Raw genomic sequence first — 21,172 nt, forward strand, 5'->3', positions numbered from 1 at the left:
AAATATATGAATAAGTGAGGATTCTGTACATGGACTGTACATGAATTTTGGATTAGTAAAACCCTGATGTTTTTTCGGGTTTTTTTTGTGTACAGCAATATCCCAGGACTTTGCCAAAGTAGGAGGATCCTAGGATCCACTGGGTTCCCTTTGCAATCCTCCAAAAGACAAACCCTCCTCATCCTGCGGCCTATACAGTCCATCATAGGGGAGGCAACAATGAATGTCCGACCTTCTGACAGCAGGAAAGACTTAAACCAGAGACCAAGCTGAGACTGTGGATTAGAGAGGTGATGATCAGCATAACTTGGATTATTTAAATTCCCTTGCCTTTATCAGAATGGTGAAAAACAAATGTGCCAAATCTGCCAGGAACATGAAAATTTGTTTTCAGCAAAGCAATCTAGCAATGTAAAAATTATGTCTTTTCATTATGTGTGATGTGTTTTTTTACTGTTTTAAAGCATAACTGAAAGCTTAGCAAGAATTCTACAGCTAGCAAGCCTCTTTGAACCAGGTGCTAATATGTTTTAAGCGTCTCTTATAAAGTGTTGAGACCAACTGCATTACAATAAAGTTTTGAACACTAATATGACGTTGATGTTTATCTGTTTTCTGATCCACTAATTACACTTATTTGCTAAAATATGACTGAATGGTCCATTAAAGTTCCTTCATTTAGCCATTAGCTGCTTTCTTTACATTTCATCTCATTTATTGACTCGTTCAGTTTGCTTCATATTCATTTGATAAAGTGTTGCTAGTCTTCTTATACGGATTAAAGGTACTATTAATGGTATTTTTTGTAAGATTTGAAGCTAATTAAGATGCCAGCTTGTTAGTTACTGTTTAACCTGAAACCCTCTCTGACATATCCACTCATCAAACAATTAAGTGTGTCCCCTGGCCTTATCAAAGTTCCCCTCCATAAATCCCTTAGAAATAACCACATAACATTAAGAATTAATTATCTAAATAGGTATTATTCTGTTAGGCAAATCATAGTTAGATAGATGCTTAAAACATCAGCAAAATAATGTTTTATCTACCACTTTGATTTACATTGGGAAATGGTTTGAACACATTCCAGTCGTTCATTACTAGTTTTAATAAAGCAATAAGCCCAGAGAAGCCGTTTGAGGGATTTACGATGGCAGGGCACGATATAAGCCCCGTGACCCACGGATTCAAGGGTCTTATTGCTTTTATAAAACGATTACCTGCATAGTGCCCATGAAATAAAGGAAAAATAAACATACCCACAAACAACCAAAAAAAAAGGACAATAATTTTGCTTTATTGAAGCAATACAGCCGAGAACTATTTTCCCCACCACTCAGTGAACAGCATTGCTACCAAGCAACCCAGGTTCTCTGTCATCAAAGCTAAATGGGCTTGTTAATATTTCAGACTTGCACTAGTCATTGTTCAATTTTCATGTGATCAGCCACAACCAACAACCAGCCGGTCATTATGAAGACTACCAGCAAAGCTGCTCATTTTCGGGGAATTTTCCCCTAAGTGGACATGGTAAATGAGGTAAATGGGGCGACAGTGGCGTTGGATGTAGGAGTTTGCCCTGAAATCGAAGGGTTGACGGTTCAAGCCCCGACTCCGACTTTCATTGTCGTTGTGTCCTTGGGCAAGACACTTCACCTGCATTGTCTACTGATGGTGGTCAGAGGGCCCGGTGGCGCCAGTGTACGGCAGCCTCGCTTCTGTCAGTGAGCCCCAGGGCAGCTGTGGCTACAATGTAGCTTGCCACTATCAGTGTGTGAGTGTGTGTGTGAATGGGTGAATGAATGTAGTGTAAAGAGCTTTGGTCGAGTCTCCTAAATTGAATAAAGGCGCTATATAAGTACATGCCATTTACCATTTAAGTGGACATGCACCTTCTCCTGCGCTTGGTCCAAGTTTGTAAGAGAGTACCAGAGTGGGGACAAACCGGGGCCCTGCAGATTGGAGAAGCCTAAAAAGAAAACCGAGCAATAAAGGCAGGGAGAGATCCTACACTGCCTGGTTAGCCTTAGCTAGAAAGAGGATCAAAACAGGAGACTAGCTGGCCACTGTAGATGTCATCAGCTTCCAAATGGACAACTGTTCGGTTTGTCTCTAGCCTGATTATAAACTGACCTTAGTCCAATCCAAGAACAGAAAACATACTGTAGCATCTCCTTGGAATTACCAAGCCACCTTTGTAATAAACGTAGTTTTAAAATGATACCTGATCTATCGTCTGTTGCTTGGCAACACTACTTCCAGCACGCTGTAGGTTCCCTTCAGCTTGTGGGACTCATTCTGCGATGCCATTCCAAAATTAGACATAGAGCATCTCAAAATCTGAACTGAATGAGCTGCTATTGACACTCACAATGGTTTTGCAGCTAATAACCACACAAATGCATAACAAATAGGCTGCATGAGGGAGAGCCATAGTATTTTCATTCATTTCTGGGTCCGTCCCTAATCCCGCCCTATTCATTTCTGTCCACTTCTGGCTTTGTTAGACACAGTTGACTTGCATGGAGTTCAAATTGAAAGGGAACCAAAATAACAAAAAATACGGTTTGCTTTTGGTTGAGCCCAAACAAGCAGACCACAGGAGTTTTTAGTGTGAATTATCCCTAAATGAGAGGTGTAAATAATGTCGTCCTATGTGATTTACCTAAGGTGTTATTTATGTTCCATATTAAAATATACACTAGCATCAATTTACTTAATTCTGGTAAGATTTCCTTTTAAAGTGTAACAATAGTAGTATCTTTGTAATTTTAACATTTTTGTTTGTGTGTCTTTATTTTGTTAAAAAGGCATTTAGGTTACTTTGCCTTTGTAAAGGTATTAAATCGTTTGGTTTTAGGATAAGTGATTTAAAAGTTTCATTTAAAAAAATATTGGAGCTAAATTTAGCCATATTATAATTTGCTAAAAAGTCATTTAAGGTTTAAGCATTTATAAAAAAAAAAAAAAAAAAAAACAGCTCTGTGAATAAGAGAAGCAGTTGAATATCTAGAAGATTCACCAACCATGTCTTTTCCTGATTTTTTTTTTTTTATCTCCATCATGCTCATCTGGCTATTAACTACAATCAAATTACAAAGTTTAAACTTCAGATGATTGTTGCATCTATAAAATAATTTTTTTCACTTTATAGTGTGGCTTAAATGAGTACTTTAATCTACTTACGTATGAATTCAAATGAAAATAAAAAAAACTCAACTTCCATTTGAAGGCCACTGACTTTCAAACTGTGAGGACATGATCTACTTTTCTTTTTGTAAGGGACAATGAAGTATGTCCTGCATTTGGAGGTACTGCAAATGAAGCCCTAAAGCTTTTTTCATTAGTTTTTTTTTTTTTAGAGGATTTAACCTGCTTTGTACCCCAAGGGCTCTCGTCTTATGTGTAGTGCAGCTGAAAGGAAAAGGAGCATTGATAAGCCTTTTTTCTTAACTTCAAATATCTACTCATCCATTCATTTTCTTTAGCCACCTAATGCTGGGTCACAGAAGGACAGTTAGTGTCTATTCTAAAGGTCAGAGTAAGATATTTTGGGGATTAACACGACTGGTCACCATTTCATAACAGAGGCAAGAAACAATGCCCTCAGTCACAGCTAAGGGCTTTTTTAGCATTTCTAACCTAATATGCATGTAGATATGCAAATATAAATCACAGAAGCAAAAAATCCTTACAAATTAGTTTATATTTCTGATAATAATTCTCCCTAAATCTGGCCAAAGACATAATTGATATAATGATAAAATGGTTTGAAGCCCAAATAATGAAGTCAATATATAGCTGGAAATATCACAAAATTCTTATTAGATTCAAAACAAAACCAGAAGTTTCAAAATAAAACATTGTTAAAGTAGTTCATGTACTTTTATGTCTAAGCATCCTTGACATTTTCAAAACCACCTAATGCAGAAGTTCCCAAGGGGGTGGAGGGGTAGGGGGCTCTGTGTAATCACAGGCGACATGGTGGGAATGAACTAAATAAATAACCAACTTTGAGAGGTAATTTAAAAATCAATTATTGATGGTAATATAAAATTCTGTTACAAACAAAATATTGATGATTGATGATTAAAAATAGCTTAAAAGGTTGTAAAACACATCCATATGCCCCACCAGTGCTGTCATATGCTAAAGCAAAAATGCATGTCTCCTTCCAGCTCGGCTGATTAACATGACAGCAGACAACTGTGCACAGCTGCATGGAGGAGGACGGGATGCAACGTGTGCAAAGATGTGAAACTGTTAATGCAGCATGTGAGACGTAGACGAGTACTACTGAAATTATATCAATACCATTACATTAGTATTGATCGATGCTTGTACCAATGCTGAAATTGGTACAATCAATGTTTGAATTGATCCACATATCCCTAGAGTGCAGACATTACGTCACAAACTGGTAAAGGGAAGTATGTACAAATAGTGTGCAAGTCTAATGGAACCCTGGAGGATTCTCACTTTGATGTGTGAAGCTTTGAAGAGTCATAATAATCCCAGGATAGTCCATAGTACATCATAGAACTGTGTGGGCAATGAGAGCTGATTAATATATCAAAAACCTGCCATCACACAGTCACTGCTTACGTAACTTAAAAAAGGAGCAGTGTAATTTGGGCCTATGTGTGAGGATGCATTTAACATTTGGCTTTGGTCCATAATACAAGTAGCCCTCAAAAGTCACCTGATCCTGGTATTTCCAGACATTTAAAGGTTTAACAAACAGTTTTGAGCAAGCATGCATAAAAATGCTACCACACACTCTGTCATATTCATACCATCACCACGTTGTTTGACCAAAATATCTGCGGTTTTACTCCAGACAAAGCAAAAATAAAAGATTTTTTTTTTAAATGAGTCTTGGATTGATAAATTTGAAGTCTGCACAGGAAGCAAATTATATATAGGCTGAAATACATGTATACACCTCATGTAACACTTAGTTAACTATCCCTTAAAAGGCTACACCACACATTTAATTAGCATGGAAAGAGTCTGGCATAATTCAGACTGGATATTAAACATAGTCCACACATTTTAGTAGTTGGTTTTGGAGCTATTCAAGAAGCAGTATTATGCTGCATTAAACTGGGCTTTTCCAACTTGTGTGTCCAAAATTTATCTGGATCATCCCCAGAAGTCTCAAAGTTGGAGCAAAATGACCATCCCTGGGTTTCAGGATTGCATACGGCTGTTAACATTTAGTCAGATATGCATATAGCGATGTTGTTAAGATAAAGATGGAGATAAAAATGTTAAAATAAATTCCTTGTTTCCTCTACAATCTGCAATGTGTCATTACCAAAGCCATTTACTGTGGACGGCTGCATAATGCCATAACAGTGTACTTAAAACTGGCTCAGTATTACTAAGTTTGAAGGTCTCTGCTTGAATTCTCCAAACAACATTCTTCCTAATTTGACTTAATATCTCACTGCTTTTCTTCTCTAACCTTTAAATAGTTTGTAAAAAGCTCTTTTGCTTTCTCGTGACGGCAACTATTTTGTTGAACTGTAAGCTGTTTGGAGTAGATATTCCCTCAGACAAAATTAATGTAGAGCTAAGATAAGTCAACAGTTATTGAAATAGTCATCAAATGAGAAATCAAGAGGGCTAAAGGGGATGCAGTTTGTAGCACTGTTGCCTTGCAGCAAGAAGGTTTCAGGTTTGATACCCTGCCTGGGGTCTTTCTGCATGGAGTTTGCATGTTCTCCTTGTGCATGCATGAGCTCTCTCTGGTTACTCTGGCTTTGTCCCAGGCTGAAAACATAAGCATTAGATGGATTGGCTTATCACAACATTGTCCTTAGTTGTGAATGTGTGTGCATGGATGTATGTCTCTGTGTTGCCCTGCGACAGACTAGCGACCTGTCCAGGGTCTGCCCGCCTCTCGCTCATAAACTGCCAGAGATAGCCATTCAGCCTCACCTCGACTGTGATGGAATAAGCGAGAAAAGAAGGATGGATGGAAAATCAAGGAGTTTCGAAAACAGGGCGTTTAAAGCGTGACCCTAAGGAGAAGTTCAGGATGCCCTTCATTAGAATTTAAGAATGGCATGAATATGGTTTTGTCAGCTTGTGCTGCTAATGCAGAAACATGTTTATGAAATGTTAGATTGATATATTCACAATTATTATTGATTTGTTATAGACGGACAAATGTCTGCAAAAAATATTTGTGTTTCCAATCTGCAATCATGTCCTACAGAAATCTGATGTTAAAGTTGCCTCACTGTCGACAGCAACAGAATTTTCCAGGTTATGATAAGCTTCATCTGGTTCTTGGGCTTATTCCCAAACAAGACAATGTTCCCAAAAACATCAACTCTGCTTTGCAATGTTTATATTAAGCGTGTTCTGAAAATTTTTTATAGACTATGCTTAAAAATATCTACTTGTTCTGATAAACACTACGGTAGATTCCACCATGAAAAGGGGAAAATTCGAATGCATCTTTAAAAGCCCAAAATCAAGACTAAAATAATCTCCATGAACTACTGGTTTGAACTACAGAACATTAGAAGTTAAGATCTATGAACAGTGTTGTTACTTTGAAATTAATCACATTTGTTTCTCTGCACATGTTTCCTACCATGCTCTTAGGATGAATATCAGGCCTTTCCAGTGCTATGGTGATGCAGTTCAGAAATATAAAAAGCAGGACGACGTGATCGAAAATCTTGTGACTGATGACCCTCTGACACCACATCCTGAACCTTAAGAGAGACACATTCAGAAAAAAAAAAACCTCATCAGTTACATGCTTTACATAAATCACAAGGATCACTCCTATCACAGCTTTGATCCAGACAAGGAGTATAGTCACACTTTCTTCACCTTTAATTGAAAAAATGTGAAAATTGCATTACTAATTGTTAGCTGCAAGATTCACATGCTCATTGTGAATTTTCACACATGCTGCAGCTTAACCACCACGACCACACAGTAGACTGTCAGGGGCATGTCTATTTTTGTGAGCATGGGGAGTATTTATTTTTTTATTTACTCATTATGTGGAGCAAACAGATACAGCGACCACTCTTCATGTTCTCGGCACCACTGAGGCTCATATGGCTCCAGCAACTTTTTCAGCCTCTGACATAAACTCTGCAAAAAGCACACACATAGAACAATCAAATTAAACACAGAACAGCTGCCTGCTTTGATGCACCATTACACTGAGAACCATTTATATGCTTTTTGCTATTTAATAGTTGACACGGAATAAATGTATTTTGTCGTGCAATGTTTATGCTCTAAATGAATGTTAATAACTAAAGTATGGTTGTAAACAATCCCAAGATACAACTTATACAACTTATTATTTCTGCTTGAACATAATTCTATATTATTCTTTCACCTCTTCAATCTCTTCCTCTTCCTGATCTCTGGGGTAATGTGACGTGGCTTCATCGTAGCCAAGATCCGGAAGGTGAAAGGTTGTGCCATTGCAGTCCGGAGAGAAAAGCATGGGCACCTGTAGGTGGTCCGACTGGTCCAAGGACTGCTCTCTGCTGCTGGGGATGGAGCATGCATGCATGTCGGACAGGAGGGACTCCATCTCCCCTGACTGGCTTCTCCGGTGCAGGCTGGGTGCACGGCTGATGCTCCAGCTGGAGCGACGGCTCTCTGGGCCACTGTCCCACAGAGGCTGCAGGGACAGAAAGAATGTCAGTATGTTTTTTGAATGATCAGCACACTCAAAAGTAAATCTCTTTCTTAGGTTTTTCATTCTACTGAGATTTCCTGATTCTAAAGCCAAACTAGAAGATATATTAATCCCTAATGAGACATATTGGGCCTCATGCAACAACATTTTTGTAATCTTGTCGTAAATTTCCCTTACTTATTCCCCTTCCACAGGCTCCTACAACTTCATCACACCAGATTCAACAAACATGCTTGACTTCGGTTAATGATCGTAAATAATCTTCGTAAACCTGATGCAGTCAACCTGTGCATGAGTTCATGAGAAACGTGAATCTGCATTATTGCCGATCCAATGATGGCATATAAGGGTTTGACTTCCCACCCTTGCCATTCATAAAAAGACATTGAGTAAAAGACAAGCAGTGGGGAATAAAAGCTTTAAATTATGTAGTAGTAGTATTACAGAAGAAAAAAAAAAAAAAAAATCAAGATGAGTTAGCCATCAACCAATAGGACACATCATTCTGCTAAATCTCTTTTTAATACACACGCACACCTGTACTGTAAATCTCTAGACCACGTCTCTCATCCCTTCTTCACACTCTCCATCTCTTTCATGCCCCGCATATACATAAAATTGCTATCGTCTAAACTCTAATTTGACAAATTTAGACAGACCAAACCCAAAACATTACACATTTTATGTAATAAAAAATTCAACAATGGAGTGAAATGAATGTAAGTCTTATCGTGTTGCTAAACATTCGGTCAATTTTCTGTTCCAGATGTTATTTTAATTGTAGCTTGATTTCACATTGAGCTGACTGACTTTTTTTTTTTCTTTTGACGATATGAACAAATCTGCAGGTGTAGTGACCAGTAGTTCTGTCATCAGCAAAGGAAAATGTAATCTATAACTGCAGAGTTGCATAATATATAATGATGCAGCCTGATAAAATTAACAATTGCTTGTCAGTAACAACAAATTTGGTAATTTAGTGAAAAACTAGGTTAGAATAACAGCTGACTGATTGTGCAATACTCCTGAGTCAAGTCTGGAGCACTTGTAAAATTGGTTCATAACAGAAAGAAGAATAGAAATAGGAGAAAAACGGTTAATGCAACAGTTTCTCCTAAATCTCTTGCAAAAATGATTTAGTAACAAATTTGTTTGTACAAACGCTTCTTGCATGAAGCCCATTTGCCCAAAATATCAGAACCATCTATAATTTTTTTTAAAAATCTTAACTTTTTGCAATAATTCAATTCTGCTTTCCTCTGTTGTTGTTTGGGTTTCCCAAAGGTTGTTTTTTTTCATCAACTACTATTCACCTAGAGTGAAAATTCAATGGGAAAACGCTTGATTTTTGACACCTTTATTCTCCTCCTTGTCTCTCTGGGTAGCCATCTAATATTTTGCCAAAAAGCACAGGACATCAGCAAAAAAACTCTGGCACAAAGTTATGCAGCATGGTACCTGAATGAAATGTTATGTCCTTAATCAAACTATATGAAAAATAACCAACAAGGCCTTGAATTAGAAGTACAGTTCCACACAAATGGATTATTGATGTTCTGAGGACGGATGAGCTACAAATGCCCAAGGACGTTAGTTAGAATAAATGCAAAGATAGATATAGAAAGTAATCAGAAAATGTAGTAGATAAGTTTTCTCTCATTAGCTGGGACGATTTGAAGATATGGTGTATGTTATGTATTTATATTATAAATCCCATGGACATGGTGTAGAATAGCTATGTGTTTTGTCATTTTGAAAGTCTTCTCCAAAAGCTACAAGCAGCTGCAGAGGGGAATAGATTCTCACCATAACTTATGTAGAAGCTTGTTTCCCACAGTTTTTCTGTAAATATTTTCATACCTCTCCTGTCCTCAGTCTAAGCGACTAATAACTGTGGAAGCTAGAACAACTCACCAAAGCCAAAACACTCTGGCCCTTATTTTGATAAATTAATTAATAAACCAAAGTTTAATAAAATTTATAAACCAAAGTTTTTTTTTCAACAGCACAATATTTACAGAATATATCCAAATCAGATGAGGACTGGAGTTTTTGCTATTAAATTATAACATAGTTAAACCATGATTGCCCCACATGAATATTCTAAGCCATTCCTTGCTAATAATGGCTTTACCTTCACATAAATCTCTAAAATAGCTAAATGTCTATGAAAAATATAGAAACGTGTATGTGTATCTAAACAGACAAAAAGTTAATTTGGGTATATGTCAAACATAGATATCAAACAGAGCTGTAAAGTACACAAATGAATGTGTGGCCTTTTTAAGCATGCACAGAGGCCCGTTTCACAAAGCAGGTTTAACAAACTAAGACTTAAATCCTCAACTCTGAATTGATCTAGCCTAAAGCTGGAAACTCTGGCTGTGCCTGAACGTCCGCCCTAACCCCTAAATCCCTCAATCACTATGTAAAGAAGCTATATAGTGGACTTTATAGTTAAAAGACAGACAGATGATCACTACTGTCACAATAAATCCCATGATGCTTTGTGCTCTCCCCACAAGGCATTCTGGGATATATCTGCTCATCTAGTGAACATGGATGATCACTACTTTTCAAGGTGCATCATGGGAAATTTTGAGTCCACTACTTTTTCATCCACTAGACTTTCAGACACAGAATTAAAATGGCGTAACCACTATATAGTGCCCTATATAGTGATTAAGAGGTGGATGTTCGGACACAGCCACTGATTAAACCAACTCACAGCTGCTGTGAATTGGTTTAATCAACTGAGTAAGTCCACTCAGAGTTGAGCACATGTGTTACAACTATGAAAAGACATTATCAGTGTAGCCCTTATTGATGAGTCACCATGACAGGCAGAAGGAAGTGCCCATTTCCAACCACTGGAAGAACTCTAAATACATTTTGTGCAGGACCTGTGCAGCATCTCATAGGTTTCCTCCTAAGTTTGACTCTGTCTTACATTACACAGTAAAAACTAAGTGGCTGTTTGTACCTGCTCCTTATGTTTCCATCCCATTAAACAGCCATTATTAGCGTTTATTAGTCCCATAAAATGGCTTTAGATTGTGCCTCCTACCTGCCAGTAGGCTCAGTAAGTTAAATGAATCCTATTTCTAACCCTAAAGTAATCATTTTTTTCCCCCACAGAAAATCTATTTATGTGCAATCTGAAAAAAATTTCAGTAGTTCTCCACGTATTGCATGAAAAACAAAATTAAATCAGCATGTTGCTTATATTAAACAAACCAAAAACAAAAAAGCTTGTATCCTGTAAACTTTTTTAATCCCCAAAATAAATCAGTGTGGCTGTAACATGTGGAATTAATTTGAAGTAATGTTTTAAAACGCAGTTAAAAAAAGATACATTGTAAATAAAGTAGATAAAAACTATCAAGTAGGTCAATATTAAATAAAACTTATGCTTTTAGAACCAGCTGAAGTTGCCATCGTCAAGGATAAACTGCATATTATCACCCATTAGAAACCTAGTAGAAGGTACAGCAGACACAGTCTGAAGCCATTCTGTGGGACTAATGTTTGACTGAGCATGTTTTCTATAATGCTTTTATCACACATATCTCATTGTCACAGATATCAAGTGTTGTTCAATACCTGGTAAAGACGTCTGTGTAATGCTGCATCTGTTAGGACGGATAAGATTATGGATGTATTTGATGGATTGTGAGGTGAAACAGTACCACTCATAAAGATAACTTTCTAAATATGAATAGTATGCAGTTAAGAACCTTCTACCACTAAATGTTTAATTCTCTGCGAATGAATGCCACTCATTCTTTAATCGGGTCCTTGTCTAAAGGATATGCTATGTCTGTTTTTTTAACACCTAAAGTGTCTAACGGACCTAGTAAATTCTTTTCTTTTTATTGCTTGCAAAGTACGAGAAAACTCTTCTGACTAAATCAGGAAATAAAATAATGGGATCAGCTTTAAGGAGGGCAGAGACAGAGAACATCGAGTTAACTGAGAAAAATCTGCTGACCAGGTTAGCTCTAGGGACAATGTTACGGTAACTAAAAAAAAGGGTTGAGTAAATTCTCTTTGTGAAATGGAAAACTGAGAGTTTTGCTGATTTCAGGTTTAGAAAACTTAGAGTTTCTGTTGAACCTGCTTTGTGAAACAGACCCCAGGTACCAAGCTATATGTTGTGCAAAAGTCCACGCCGCTAACGGTCAATTGTGCATCTTTAAAATATGGTATCAAATCAAATTCAGACTTTAAACAAACAGTGTATAATCCCAGCTATCACTAAAGACATCTATTTAAGAAAAGTTCCTTATTCAGCCACATTTCTATTAGAGAAAGGTGGAGGGACCAAAAAAAGAACTGTCAGCATTTTTGTACCCTTAACGCAATTATTTACCTCAAGCACCTTCAACAGGAAGGTCAAAAAGACTGTTGCTGGAGAAAACTTAGTTAAGGTCCAAATCATGCCTGTCTATAGTATGAAGCTAAATTAAAAAATGTATATTTTGTATGTCCATCCATTTTCTGACACGCTTAATCCCAAGTGGGGTCGCGAGGGGTGCTGGTGCCTATTTCCGAGACAATTCAGATTCAGAGATAAAACAGGACAAACAACCATTCTCACACACACACTCACAACTAAGGAGAATTTAGAGAAACCGTCACTTTTTTGGACTGTGGGAGGAAGCCAGAGTACCCGGAGAGAACCCACGCATCCTCAGGGACAACATGCAAACTCCATGCACCACTGAGCAGCCCCCCACATATTTTGTATGAAATTTGAAAAACACAATCGTCCATTCAAAATTAAAAATAAGTTTTCCACATTTTTTCCAGTTCAAATAAAATATGAATTTGATTCTGGAAGTATTTTTTAGAGAGTTCAGTGGCACAGTTGGTAGTACTGCCATTGCAGCAAAAAGGTTCCAGGTTCGATTCATGGAGCTTGCATGTTCTCCCTGCACATGTGAGAGTTCTCTCCGGGTACACCAGCTTCAACCCAGTCCACCAAAAACATGACTGTTTGGTTAATTGGCTTCTCTAAATTCTCCTTAGGTGTGAATGTGTGAGTGAATGGTTGTTTGTCTCTGTGTTGCCCTGCGATGGATTGGCAACCTGTCCAGGGGGTACACCGCCTCTCGCCCTTAGACAGCTGGAGATATGCACCAATTCCTTCCTGTGGCCCATTTTCTAATGTTAGATTTTGTTTAGAATCTAAAAATAAAATTTGGAAAAGCAACACATTTTTGTGAATTTTATTTAACTTTTGATTGTCAATTGAGATTGTTAATATGATATATGTCCAGTTTTATACATATCTGAACAGACACAATGTAGGTAAAAGTTTCAGTATTTTCTTTTATTTAGTTAATTAACACTCAGTTAGCAGACAGGAAAACATGACTCAAACCAACTAAACTCTTTGTCATTTACTGTCATTACACAATCTCAGCCTTAGTGTTTGCTTGTTTGTTTTGTTTAGTTTTTTTTACCAAAAAAGACAAAAAGTAGGAAAAAAAAAAAGGTCACAAAACTTTTCATTTAATAGGAAATTATTTGATTTAATATGAAGGCTATGCGTTGGCAGGCTCTGTTAATTAAAACTTGTACTGAAGCTGTACATCATGTTTTTGTCATCCTCTAAGGGTTTCATGGCTCAGTGAATCAACAGTTGGTGCTAGTTTAAGACCAACAGAAAAGCATTAGCTGTATTCAAAATATTTGCTGTGGCAAATGTTTTATGAGGGCAGATATTGCATCAAGCAGCTTCAGAACTCAATTAACAGCTGTTTTTGATAAGAAAAAGATTCGAATAATTTATTCAATTGAGTTCTTTTTTCCTGTTAGTGCTATCTGTTATCTATAAATGATAAAGACTTTCTGTTCTACAGCTTCAGTTAAACCTGAGTTTATCTGTAGAACGTGACACATGAGACATGTCCAGCCTCACCAGTCCTCTGTGCTCCAAACTGTTCACATCCATGGAAACGCCGCTTGGCCTGCGGGACTGGTTGGAGTTTATGATAGGTGTGGCTGCCGTATGTGTGATGACTGGCAGCAGGGGAGGAGCGGGGTGAGGCATAGAAGCTTTGGGGTTCAGGACACCATTGGGGGTCAGCATCATGGCCTGGATCTTTAGCTCTGCGTTGATATAGAGGAGAAACAGAGAAAAGGATTAAAATTGCACTCAAAAATCCACTGCATATGACAAGTCTTTAAATTAGTATTTGTTCACAGATCACACTTTCTTACTAAGAATTAAATGTATTTGCTGTGCTTATTCTAATTATGTCATCTTTTTTTTCCCAGCTTTACTTTTTTATTATCATTACACTGTCACAAGTACAGAGCAATGCAATTAGGGCTGTATGCCCTAACCACTAGACCACCACTCTCCTTTTCTGCAGACACATGCTTTGTACATGAGGCTCATGACATTAAATGGACATCATAATTTGGTGATTATATAAATAATCCTGAAAATGAAAAATAAAAAAAACATTATAGAATTTTGTTTTTTTGTCAGCTAACTTAAAGGGTGACGAATGCAGTCGCTTTAGATTACAGTAGAGATGCCTGAGTAAAGAATGTATCAAAGCATGTTGTAATAATCAAGGTTAAATCCATCCCTAAAAAATGATTTATTTAGTGCAAAATCATGTTATATAATCTAATTCTTAGTAATACCATTACCAGGAAAAAGATTGTCTACAATAAATGGTAGGTAATATAATAATGGTAAATTTAGGTTCTGCCAAACTTCAAAAGTGAATAGTAAAACCCATCTTTCACCTGCAGCGTACAGCTCTCTGAGCTTCTCCTCATCCTGACAGCTCAGTGACTGCCTCTCGTCATCAGCCTCAGATCTGTTGGCATCTCCCTGAAAAGCAGACGCACAGGGACACCCACCCTATCGTCACAATCTTAATCATCATCACCATCAATGTCATTTATTTGCACACACTGCTGAGTGTTTTAAGACATCAGAATGTTTGGAGGGAATGATTCAGAGACAAAAAGCCAGAGACAGACGGGGAGAAGAAGGGAATCTCCAGTGTTTGCTAGTTGAGTTATGTTCATTGCTCTGGCAGTGATCTCCTGTAGTCATGCCAATAAAGCTTTACTGAATTTAATTAAAATTCACGCCAGAAAGATTGAAGCAGACGGCTTTGGTAAAGGGTATCAATACGTGTGTGTGTGTGTGTGTGTGGGTCTGTGTGCATGATGGAGGGCAAGTGTTCTCTGATGGTAGAGATAAGAGATGGAAACTAAACAACAAAAGCTCACCAGCTGTGAACGACAAGAGATATCAAACAGTTTCCCACCCAGGAGACTATTGGGAGTGTGAGTGTGTGTCGGTGAGAAAGACGGATAGACATAGGGAGAGAGAGGAGAGAGAGATGAAAAAGCCAGAGGAGATTATTTTCCAGTAGGAAGCTTTGGTATCATCAACACAACAGAGTGCAATTAGGCTAATTTCCTCTAAGTAGCTCAAATAAAAGCTGCATGTTTGCCCTTACTTCAGCCTGAAAACCCTCAACTAAAATGGCAACAAGCAGGTTGAAGAGGACATAGTTTCCGAACGTCATGAGGGCCACGAAGTAGAGGGCAGCCAGCGGAGATGTGGAGGCCATCCCGTTGTAGAGCACAGCGTTCCAGTCCTCCTGGGTGAGGATCTGCAGATGAGAGCAGTCGTTTTAGAAGTCAAACCGTTAGGGTAATAAAAAAAAAACACACAACACTGAATTACCTCAAACGGAGATTAATCAACAGTCAGAGGTTTTAACCTTATGTATACCCAAATGGAAAAGCAAATAACTTAAGAACTGTAAGCCCAAATTACATGTGTGATACGTTATTTAAAAGCTAACACCTTCTATTTTCTGAATATATACATGAAAATTGAGTGAGTAAAACCCCAAGCTGCATCGGTTAAAGAAGACTCAACATTTTTTTTTTTTTTATTCTCGCAAATAGGTCTTTTTTGAACAGCAGTTATAAAGACATGCTTGCTTGCTGTGGATGCTTTGTCATGGTACATTTTGACATGCTGCTATATCTGTGTTAATTGTGCTTTGGTGCTCCTTATGTCCATAAAATGGACTAGTTGGTTGAATTGTGGAGAATCTAAGCTTTCCAATGATGTCTAACATGTATTGGTAAACATTTTACTAGTGTAATTTTCATGAATTCTGAGTTATTATTTATAAACGCTTTAAAACGGGTCCACGGCGAGCCGGTGGGTTTTGAAAGGTTAAGCACGAACATATTTCCTTTCTTTTTCTCATTTTAACAACAATGATTTCTCATAAGTGTTGGCATAATCTCCAGTGAAGAGCATCTTTTACTGCTGCTTCTCCCCTTTCTTATCGTTAAGTTTCTACCTGCCCACCGGGGGATTTTTTTATATTTTGCTAAGGTGAAAATGAGTGTGGCTGCTTCCCAGCTGTGACAGATGAAATTACAAAGAAGATAATTAGCAGATATAGCTTGAATATTCTTTCTGTTAACTTTACAATTACATCTACAGTACATGCAGCACTTTACAAAAGCATTTGCTAACTAACACGTTTCAAATTTGAGTTTTTTGTCGCATCCTTAATAATTCAGATGATCACAGAACATTTTAGTATCAGATAAACTAGAATAAACTAATTAGTAAAATATCTTTTCAAATTATGACTTACATTTTTAATATGAAAAATATTTTTGGCCATGACTTGTCTGTGACAAACAACATGTTTTAAATTTGACTTCTTTACTACATCTAGGCCTGATTAGTGCCCAACCTGTAGAAAAATGATCAAACTTTATGTCCGACAATAGGACATATACAAGAAGATCCCAAAAAGCTATATGCAATGAATTGATTAATAAATTTCAACACCTGATGGGAAACAAAGATACACACAGCCTTTCCAAAGCTTTAGGAATCCATAGACAATATTTCCTAATAAAGTTATATCAATGTACAGTTTTTAAATGTTAGTGAACTGCTTTACAGCACTTTAAGATCAATGCTTGAAAGATGTTATATATAAAATATTGTGGATGTCCACAAACAGGCTATATAAATCTTGCCTAACAAAAGATTGAAAAAAGGATTTCTAAAGAAGGTATAAAAAATAACACAGAACACCACCTAAAGCATTACAGGCTCATATTGCATAAATCACTATCTGATTCAATAAAAAGTAATTGACTCAGCAAAAAAAGGCATAATTGGAATATCTCAAAGTCAAAACCTCCAGCTGATTAAAAAACGAAAACAAAAACAGACCTGTCTGACTTCTCCCAATAAAAAGAGAATGAATCACAAGACTTTCTGACATTGTCCTGAGCGATAAAGGTATATTTTTAAATGTGTATATAAATATATAGTGTAAGGCTAATATATCCCCGGCAAGAACAGATAAGGCTGTTCGCTCTCAATCTGCAGGCTTACTGGTGGTTCCCAGAATTTCTAAGAGTAGAATGGGAGGCAGATCTTTTAGGCTCCTCTCCTGTGGAACTAGGATTTATTACCAGTTTTAGTCCATGAGGTAGACACCCTGTCTACTTTTAAAGGCTGGTTTATACTTAGAAACCAGGTCGTCTGCGTGTGAGTCGCAGTTAACACAGATATGCCCCCCGCCCCTCCCGCAGACACTCTGGTGACCTCTCCAAAATTGTAGGTGAATGAAGACAGTGCTGCAGACAGGAGGCCTCTGATTGGTCAAATCTACATCTGCTCTACACTATCTGTATTTCCTTTCCTTAACTTGCCCCTTGCGGTTTTCCACTTCCTCACCACCTCAGCCGCATCTAGACCAGCAGCTTGTTCGTGATTGTCCCTCTTGCGTTGTGACTTGGTATAACATAGGGCAGACCACGCTTCAAAATTGGGCATAAATCAAAAATATCTCCATCATACCTGTGACAAGCTCACTGTGACCTTCTGCTGTGGGATATTAACAAGCCCTTAAGGATAGGCTTACAGCTTTCCTTTTTGATAAAGCTTATAGTTTAAGTGTCTCAGGTTATCCTGAGCTATCTCTATAGAAATGCTGCTATAGGCTTAGACTATTGGAGGACATAGAGACCCCTTTTCATCACTGTACTTCACATCTCTATTCTTCCATTTGTTAGTTTAATCTCTAAAGTTATGCTCTCTCTGCTTTTTCCATAGTAGCTTCATCTGGTCTGTGCCTGTTTGGCTGTGACACCATCCTGGGGAGAAATATCAGCTGTGCTGCTGCCATCAACATTTTGTTTGTGGATGGCTTGGCCTGTTATTAAGTGTAGTCCTGTTTCTCTGACTGGCTGGATGTGCTCTCTTCATCATGTGACATAGGAGTTGGCTCCGAGCTTGTCTGCCTGGCTGTGTGTTTCCTGTATGCCTGTAGAGCTGGTTGTCGGTTGCCTTTTGTATCTCTGCTTCTATCTGTATGTCTGCCTCTGTCTCCTTGAATCCCAGTGGGCCTCGGCAGATGGCCGCTAACTAAGCCTTGTTCTGTTGAAGGTTTCTTTCAGTTAAAAGAGAGTTTTCCTCTCTGTTGTACAAGCATGATAGTGAGGGATTGCCTTCGAGTCAATGAAAATGGAATCAGCTGGTTTTCCTTACATAGAGAACGTTGAACCAATCTGACTGAATGAGCTGGTTGAATTGTCTCCGCAAAGTGCCTTCAGATGACATGTGTTGTGAATTGGCGCTATATAAATAAACTGAATTGAATTCTTCTACTTTAGATAGAAGGGACCAGTGGCAGATGGCTGATAGAGGGCGCTAGGGCGCTACCCTGCTCCACACGGAATGACCCTGATTAAGACACAAACAAAAAATTTATAATTTTTTTTTTTTTAGAATTACACTTTGAATTAAAACGTAAAATATTTCCAAATATATCTCTCTCTATATATATATTTAGATATGTAAGATAAATATTTAATCTTTAATGACTAGTAAAGCATCATTAAATTTTTTGTCGGATTGGTGACGTATTTCCGCCCTATGGCGCAGAAATCTTTGCCCATTGACTGTCGTTAAAAGTTGTACATGTTCGGTAGCTCCTCCCCAATACAAAGGTAGGGCTGCACCCCGTGGTGACAGGAAGTGTATTTGCTCACCACCTCCCACCAAAGCACAGATGTTTTGCGAGTGATTGACAGGTCGTGTCGCAGGAGTTGGAGACGTATTGGAGAGAGAGAGAAAAATGGTGCAAGTTGGTTTAGCAAGAAAGCTTGGCTAGCAGCATATAGCTTTATTCTGCTTTACCTGCCTCCTTTTTCAAATGTCAGGATCTCACCCAGCATGGGTAGAGACATGTAGGACTGATTTAAAGCACTTTTTAGAAAAGGCAAAGAAGAATGATTCACATGGAAAATAATATAATATAGTTTACTTTTTCTAGATGTTTGCTAATTTGCATAGTTGCTCATAAATAAAGACATTCTCAGAAAATAGATTTTATATGTTAAAAAAAGGACAAAGCTGACCAATAGCCTTTCCATTATTAAACTGGCACATTGTTTTGTAAAAAAACTAAACATGTACATTAAATTCTGTTTTTCTTTTATAAAGTGTTTCTTAATGTTTTTTGTTGTTGGCATTCATATAAATATACTAGTGTGATAACTTAGTATATATTTGGTTTTTGGTATACGTCTATTTTGAATTTATAGCTCCCCCCTGGAGAAAACTCCACCAGCCGCCACTGGAAGATACAACAACCAAGGTGTCTCCGCCCAGGATATCTCACAAGAATTAAATAGTGAACTCCTACAAAGCTCTCATTTATCAGCATGTGTANTTTACTCTTAAAATAAGATAATTAGATAAAATGCACTTGAAATAAGACAATGCAATTGTGTTTTCTTATTTTAAGTATAAATTGTCTTGTTCCATTGGCAAAATGTCTTTTTTTACCTCCTAAATTCAAGAACAAATGCACTTATTTTAAGAAAAAAATGACTTATCAAGATTTAGATTTTTTGCAGTGCTGTGACAAGCTCACTGTGACTTTGTGCTGTGGGATATTAACAAGCCCTTAAGGATAGGCTTACAGCTTTCCTTTTTGATAAAGCTTATAGTTAGAGTGTCTCAGGTTATCCTGAGCTATCTCTATAGAAATGCTGCTATAGGCTTAGACTATTGGAGGACATAGGGACCCCTTTTCATCATTCTACTTCAAATCTCTATTCTTCCATTAGGCAGAATTTGTTAGTTCAATCTCTAAAGTTATGCTCTCTCTTCTTTTTCCCATAGTAGCTTCATCTGGTCTGTGTCCCTATTTGGCTGTGACACCATCCTGGGGAGAAATATCAGCTGTGCTGCTGCCATCTACCCTTTGTTTGTGGATGGCTTGGCCTGTTATTAAGTGTAGTGCTGTTTCTCTGACTGGCTGGATGTGCTCTCTTCATCATCTGACATAGGAGTTGGCTCGGAGCTTGTCTGCCTGGGTGTGTGTTTCCTGTATGCTTGTGGAGCTGGTTGTCGGTTGCCTTTTGTATCTCTGCTTCTTTCTGTATGTCTGCTTCAGTCTCCTTGAATCCCAGTGGGCCTCGGCAGATGGCCGCTCACTAAGCCTTGTTCTGTTGAAGGTTTCTTTCTGTTAAAAGAGAGTTTTCCTCTCTGTTGTACAAGCATGCTAGTGAGGGATTGCCTTCGAGTCAATGAAAATGCAATCAGCTGGTTTTCCTTACATAGAAAACTTTGAACCAATCTGACTGAATGAGCTGGTTGAATTGTCTCTGCAAAGTGCCTTGAGATGACATGTGTTGTGAATTGGTGCTATATAAATAAACTGAATTGAATTCTTCTACTTTAGATAGAAGGGACCAGTGGCAGATGGCTGATAGAGGGCGCTAGGGCGCTGCCCTGCTCCACACGGAATGACCCTGATTAAGACATAAACAAAAAATTTATAATTTTTTTTTTTTTTTTTAGAATTAAAAATTTAAATTAAAATGTAAGATATTTCCAAATATATCTATATATATATGTAGATATGTAAGATAAATATTTAATCTTTAATGACTAGTAAAGCATCATTCCATTTTTTGTCGGATTGGTGATGTATTTCCGCCCTAGCGCGCAGAAATCTTTGCCCATGACTCTCGTTAAAAGTTGTACATGCGCAGTAGCTCCTCCCCAATACAAAGGTATAGGAGAGCTCGGGGCGCCGGAGAGCTGCACCCCGTGGTGACAGGAAGTATTTGCTCACCACCTCCCACCAAAGCACAGATGTTTTGCGGGTGATTGACAGGTCGAGTCGCGGGAGTTGGAGACGTATTGGAGAGAGAGAGAGAGAAAATTGGTGCAAGAAATGTCCTTTTTCAGGACCTGGTTTAGCAAGAAAGCTTGGCTAGCAGCATATAGCTTTATTCGGCTTTACCTGCCTCCTTTTTCAAATGTCAGGATCTCACCCAGCATGGATAGAGACATGTAGGACTGATTTAAAGCACTTTTTAGAAAAGGCAAAGAAGAATGATTCACATGGAAAATAATATAATATAGTTTACTTTTTCTAG

The 21,172-nt window shown here is 37.8% G+C and overlaps 1 protein-coding gene across 1 annotated transcript in view; it reads right to left on the reverse strand.

The window, feature by feature from the left end:
- cacna1h (calcium channel, voltage-dependent, T type, alpha 1H subunit) overlaps positions 1–21,172 on the reverse strand; it is a 114,237-nt gene that overhangs the window by 29,533 nt on the left and 63,532 nt on the right. Inside the window, exons 14-19 of the mRNA XM_015377340.1 lie at positions 15,184–15,339; positions 14,456–14,543; positions 13,563–13,804; positions 7,379–7,669; positions 7,025–7,125; positions 6,611–6,734 (exon numbers count right to left, since the gene is read on the reverse strand). Coding sequence (XP_015232826.1) covers positions 6,611–6,734; positions 7,025–7,125; positions 7,379–7,669; positions 13,563–13,804; positions 14,456–14,543; positions 15,184–15,339 — 1,002 coding nt within the window. The remainder of the gene's footprint in view (positions 1–6,610; positions 6,735–7,024; positions 7,126–7,378; positions 7,670–13,562; positions 13,805–14,455; positions 14,544–15,183; positions 15,340–21,172) is intronic.

The sequence above is a fragment of the Cyprinodon variegatus genome, unplaced genomic scaffold (assembly GCF_000732505.1).
Source record: "Cyprinodon variegatus isolate N-32 unplaced genomic scaffold, C_variegatus-1.0 Scaffold152, whole genome shotgun sequence".
NCBI lineage: Eukaryota > Metazoa > Chordata > Actinopteri > Cyprinodontiformes > Cyprinodontidae > Cyprinodon > Cyprinodon variegatus.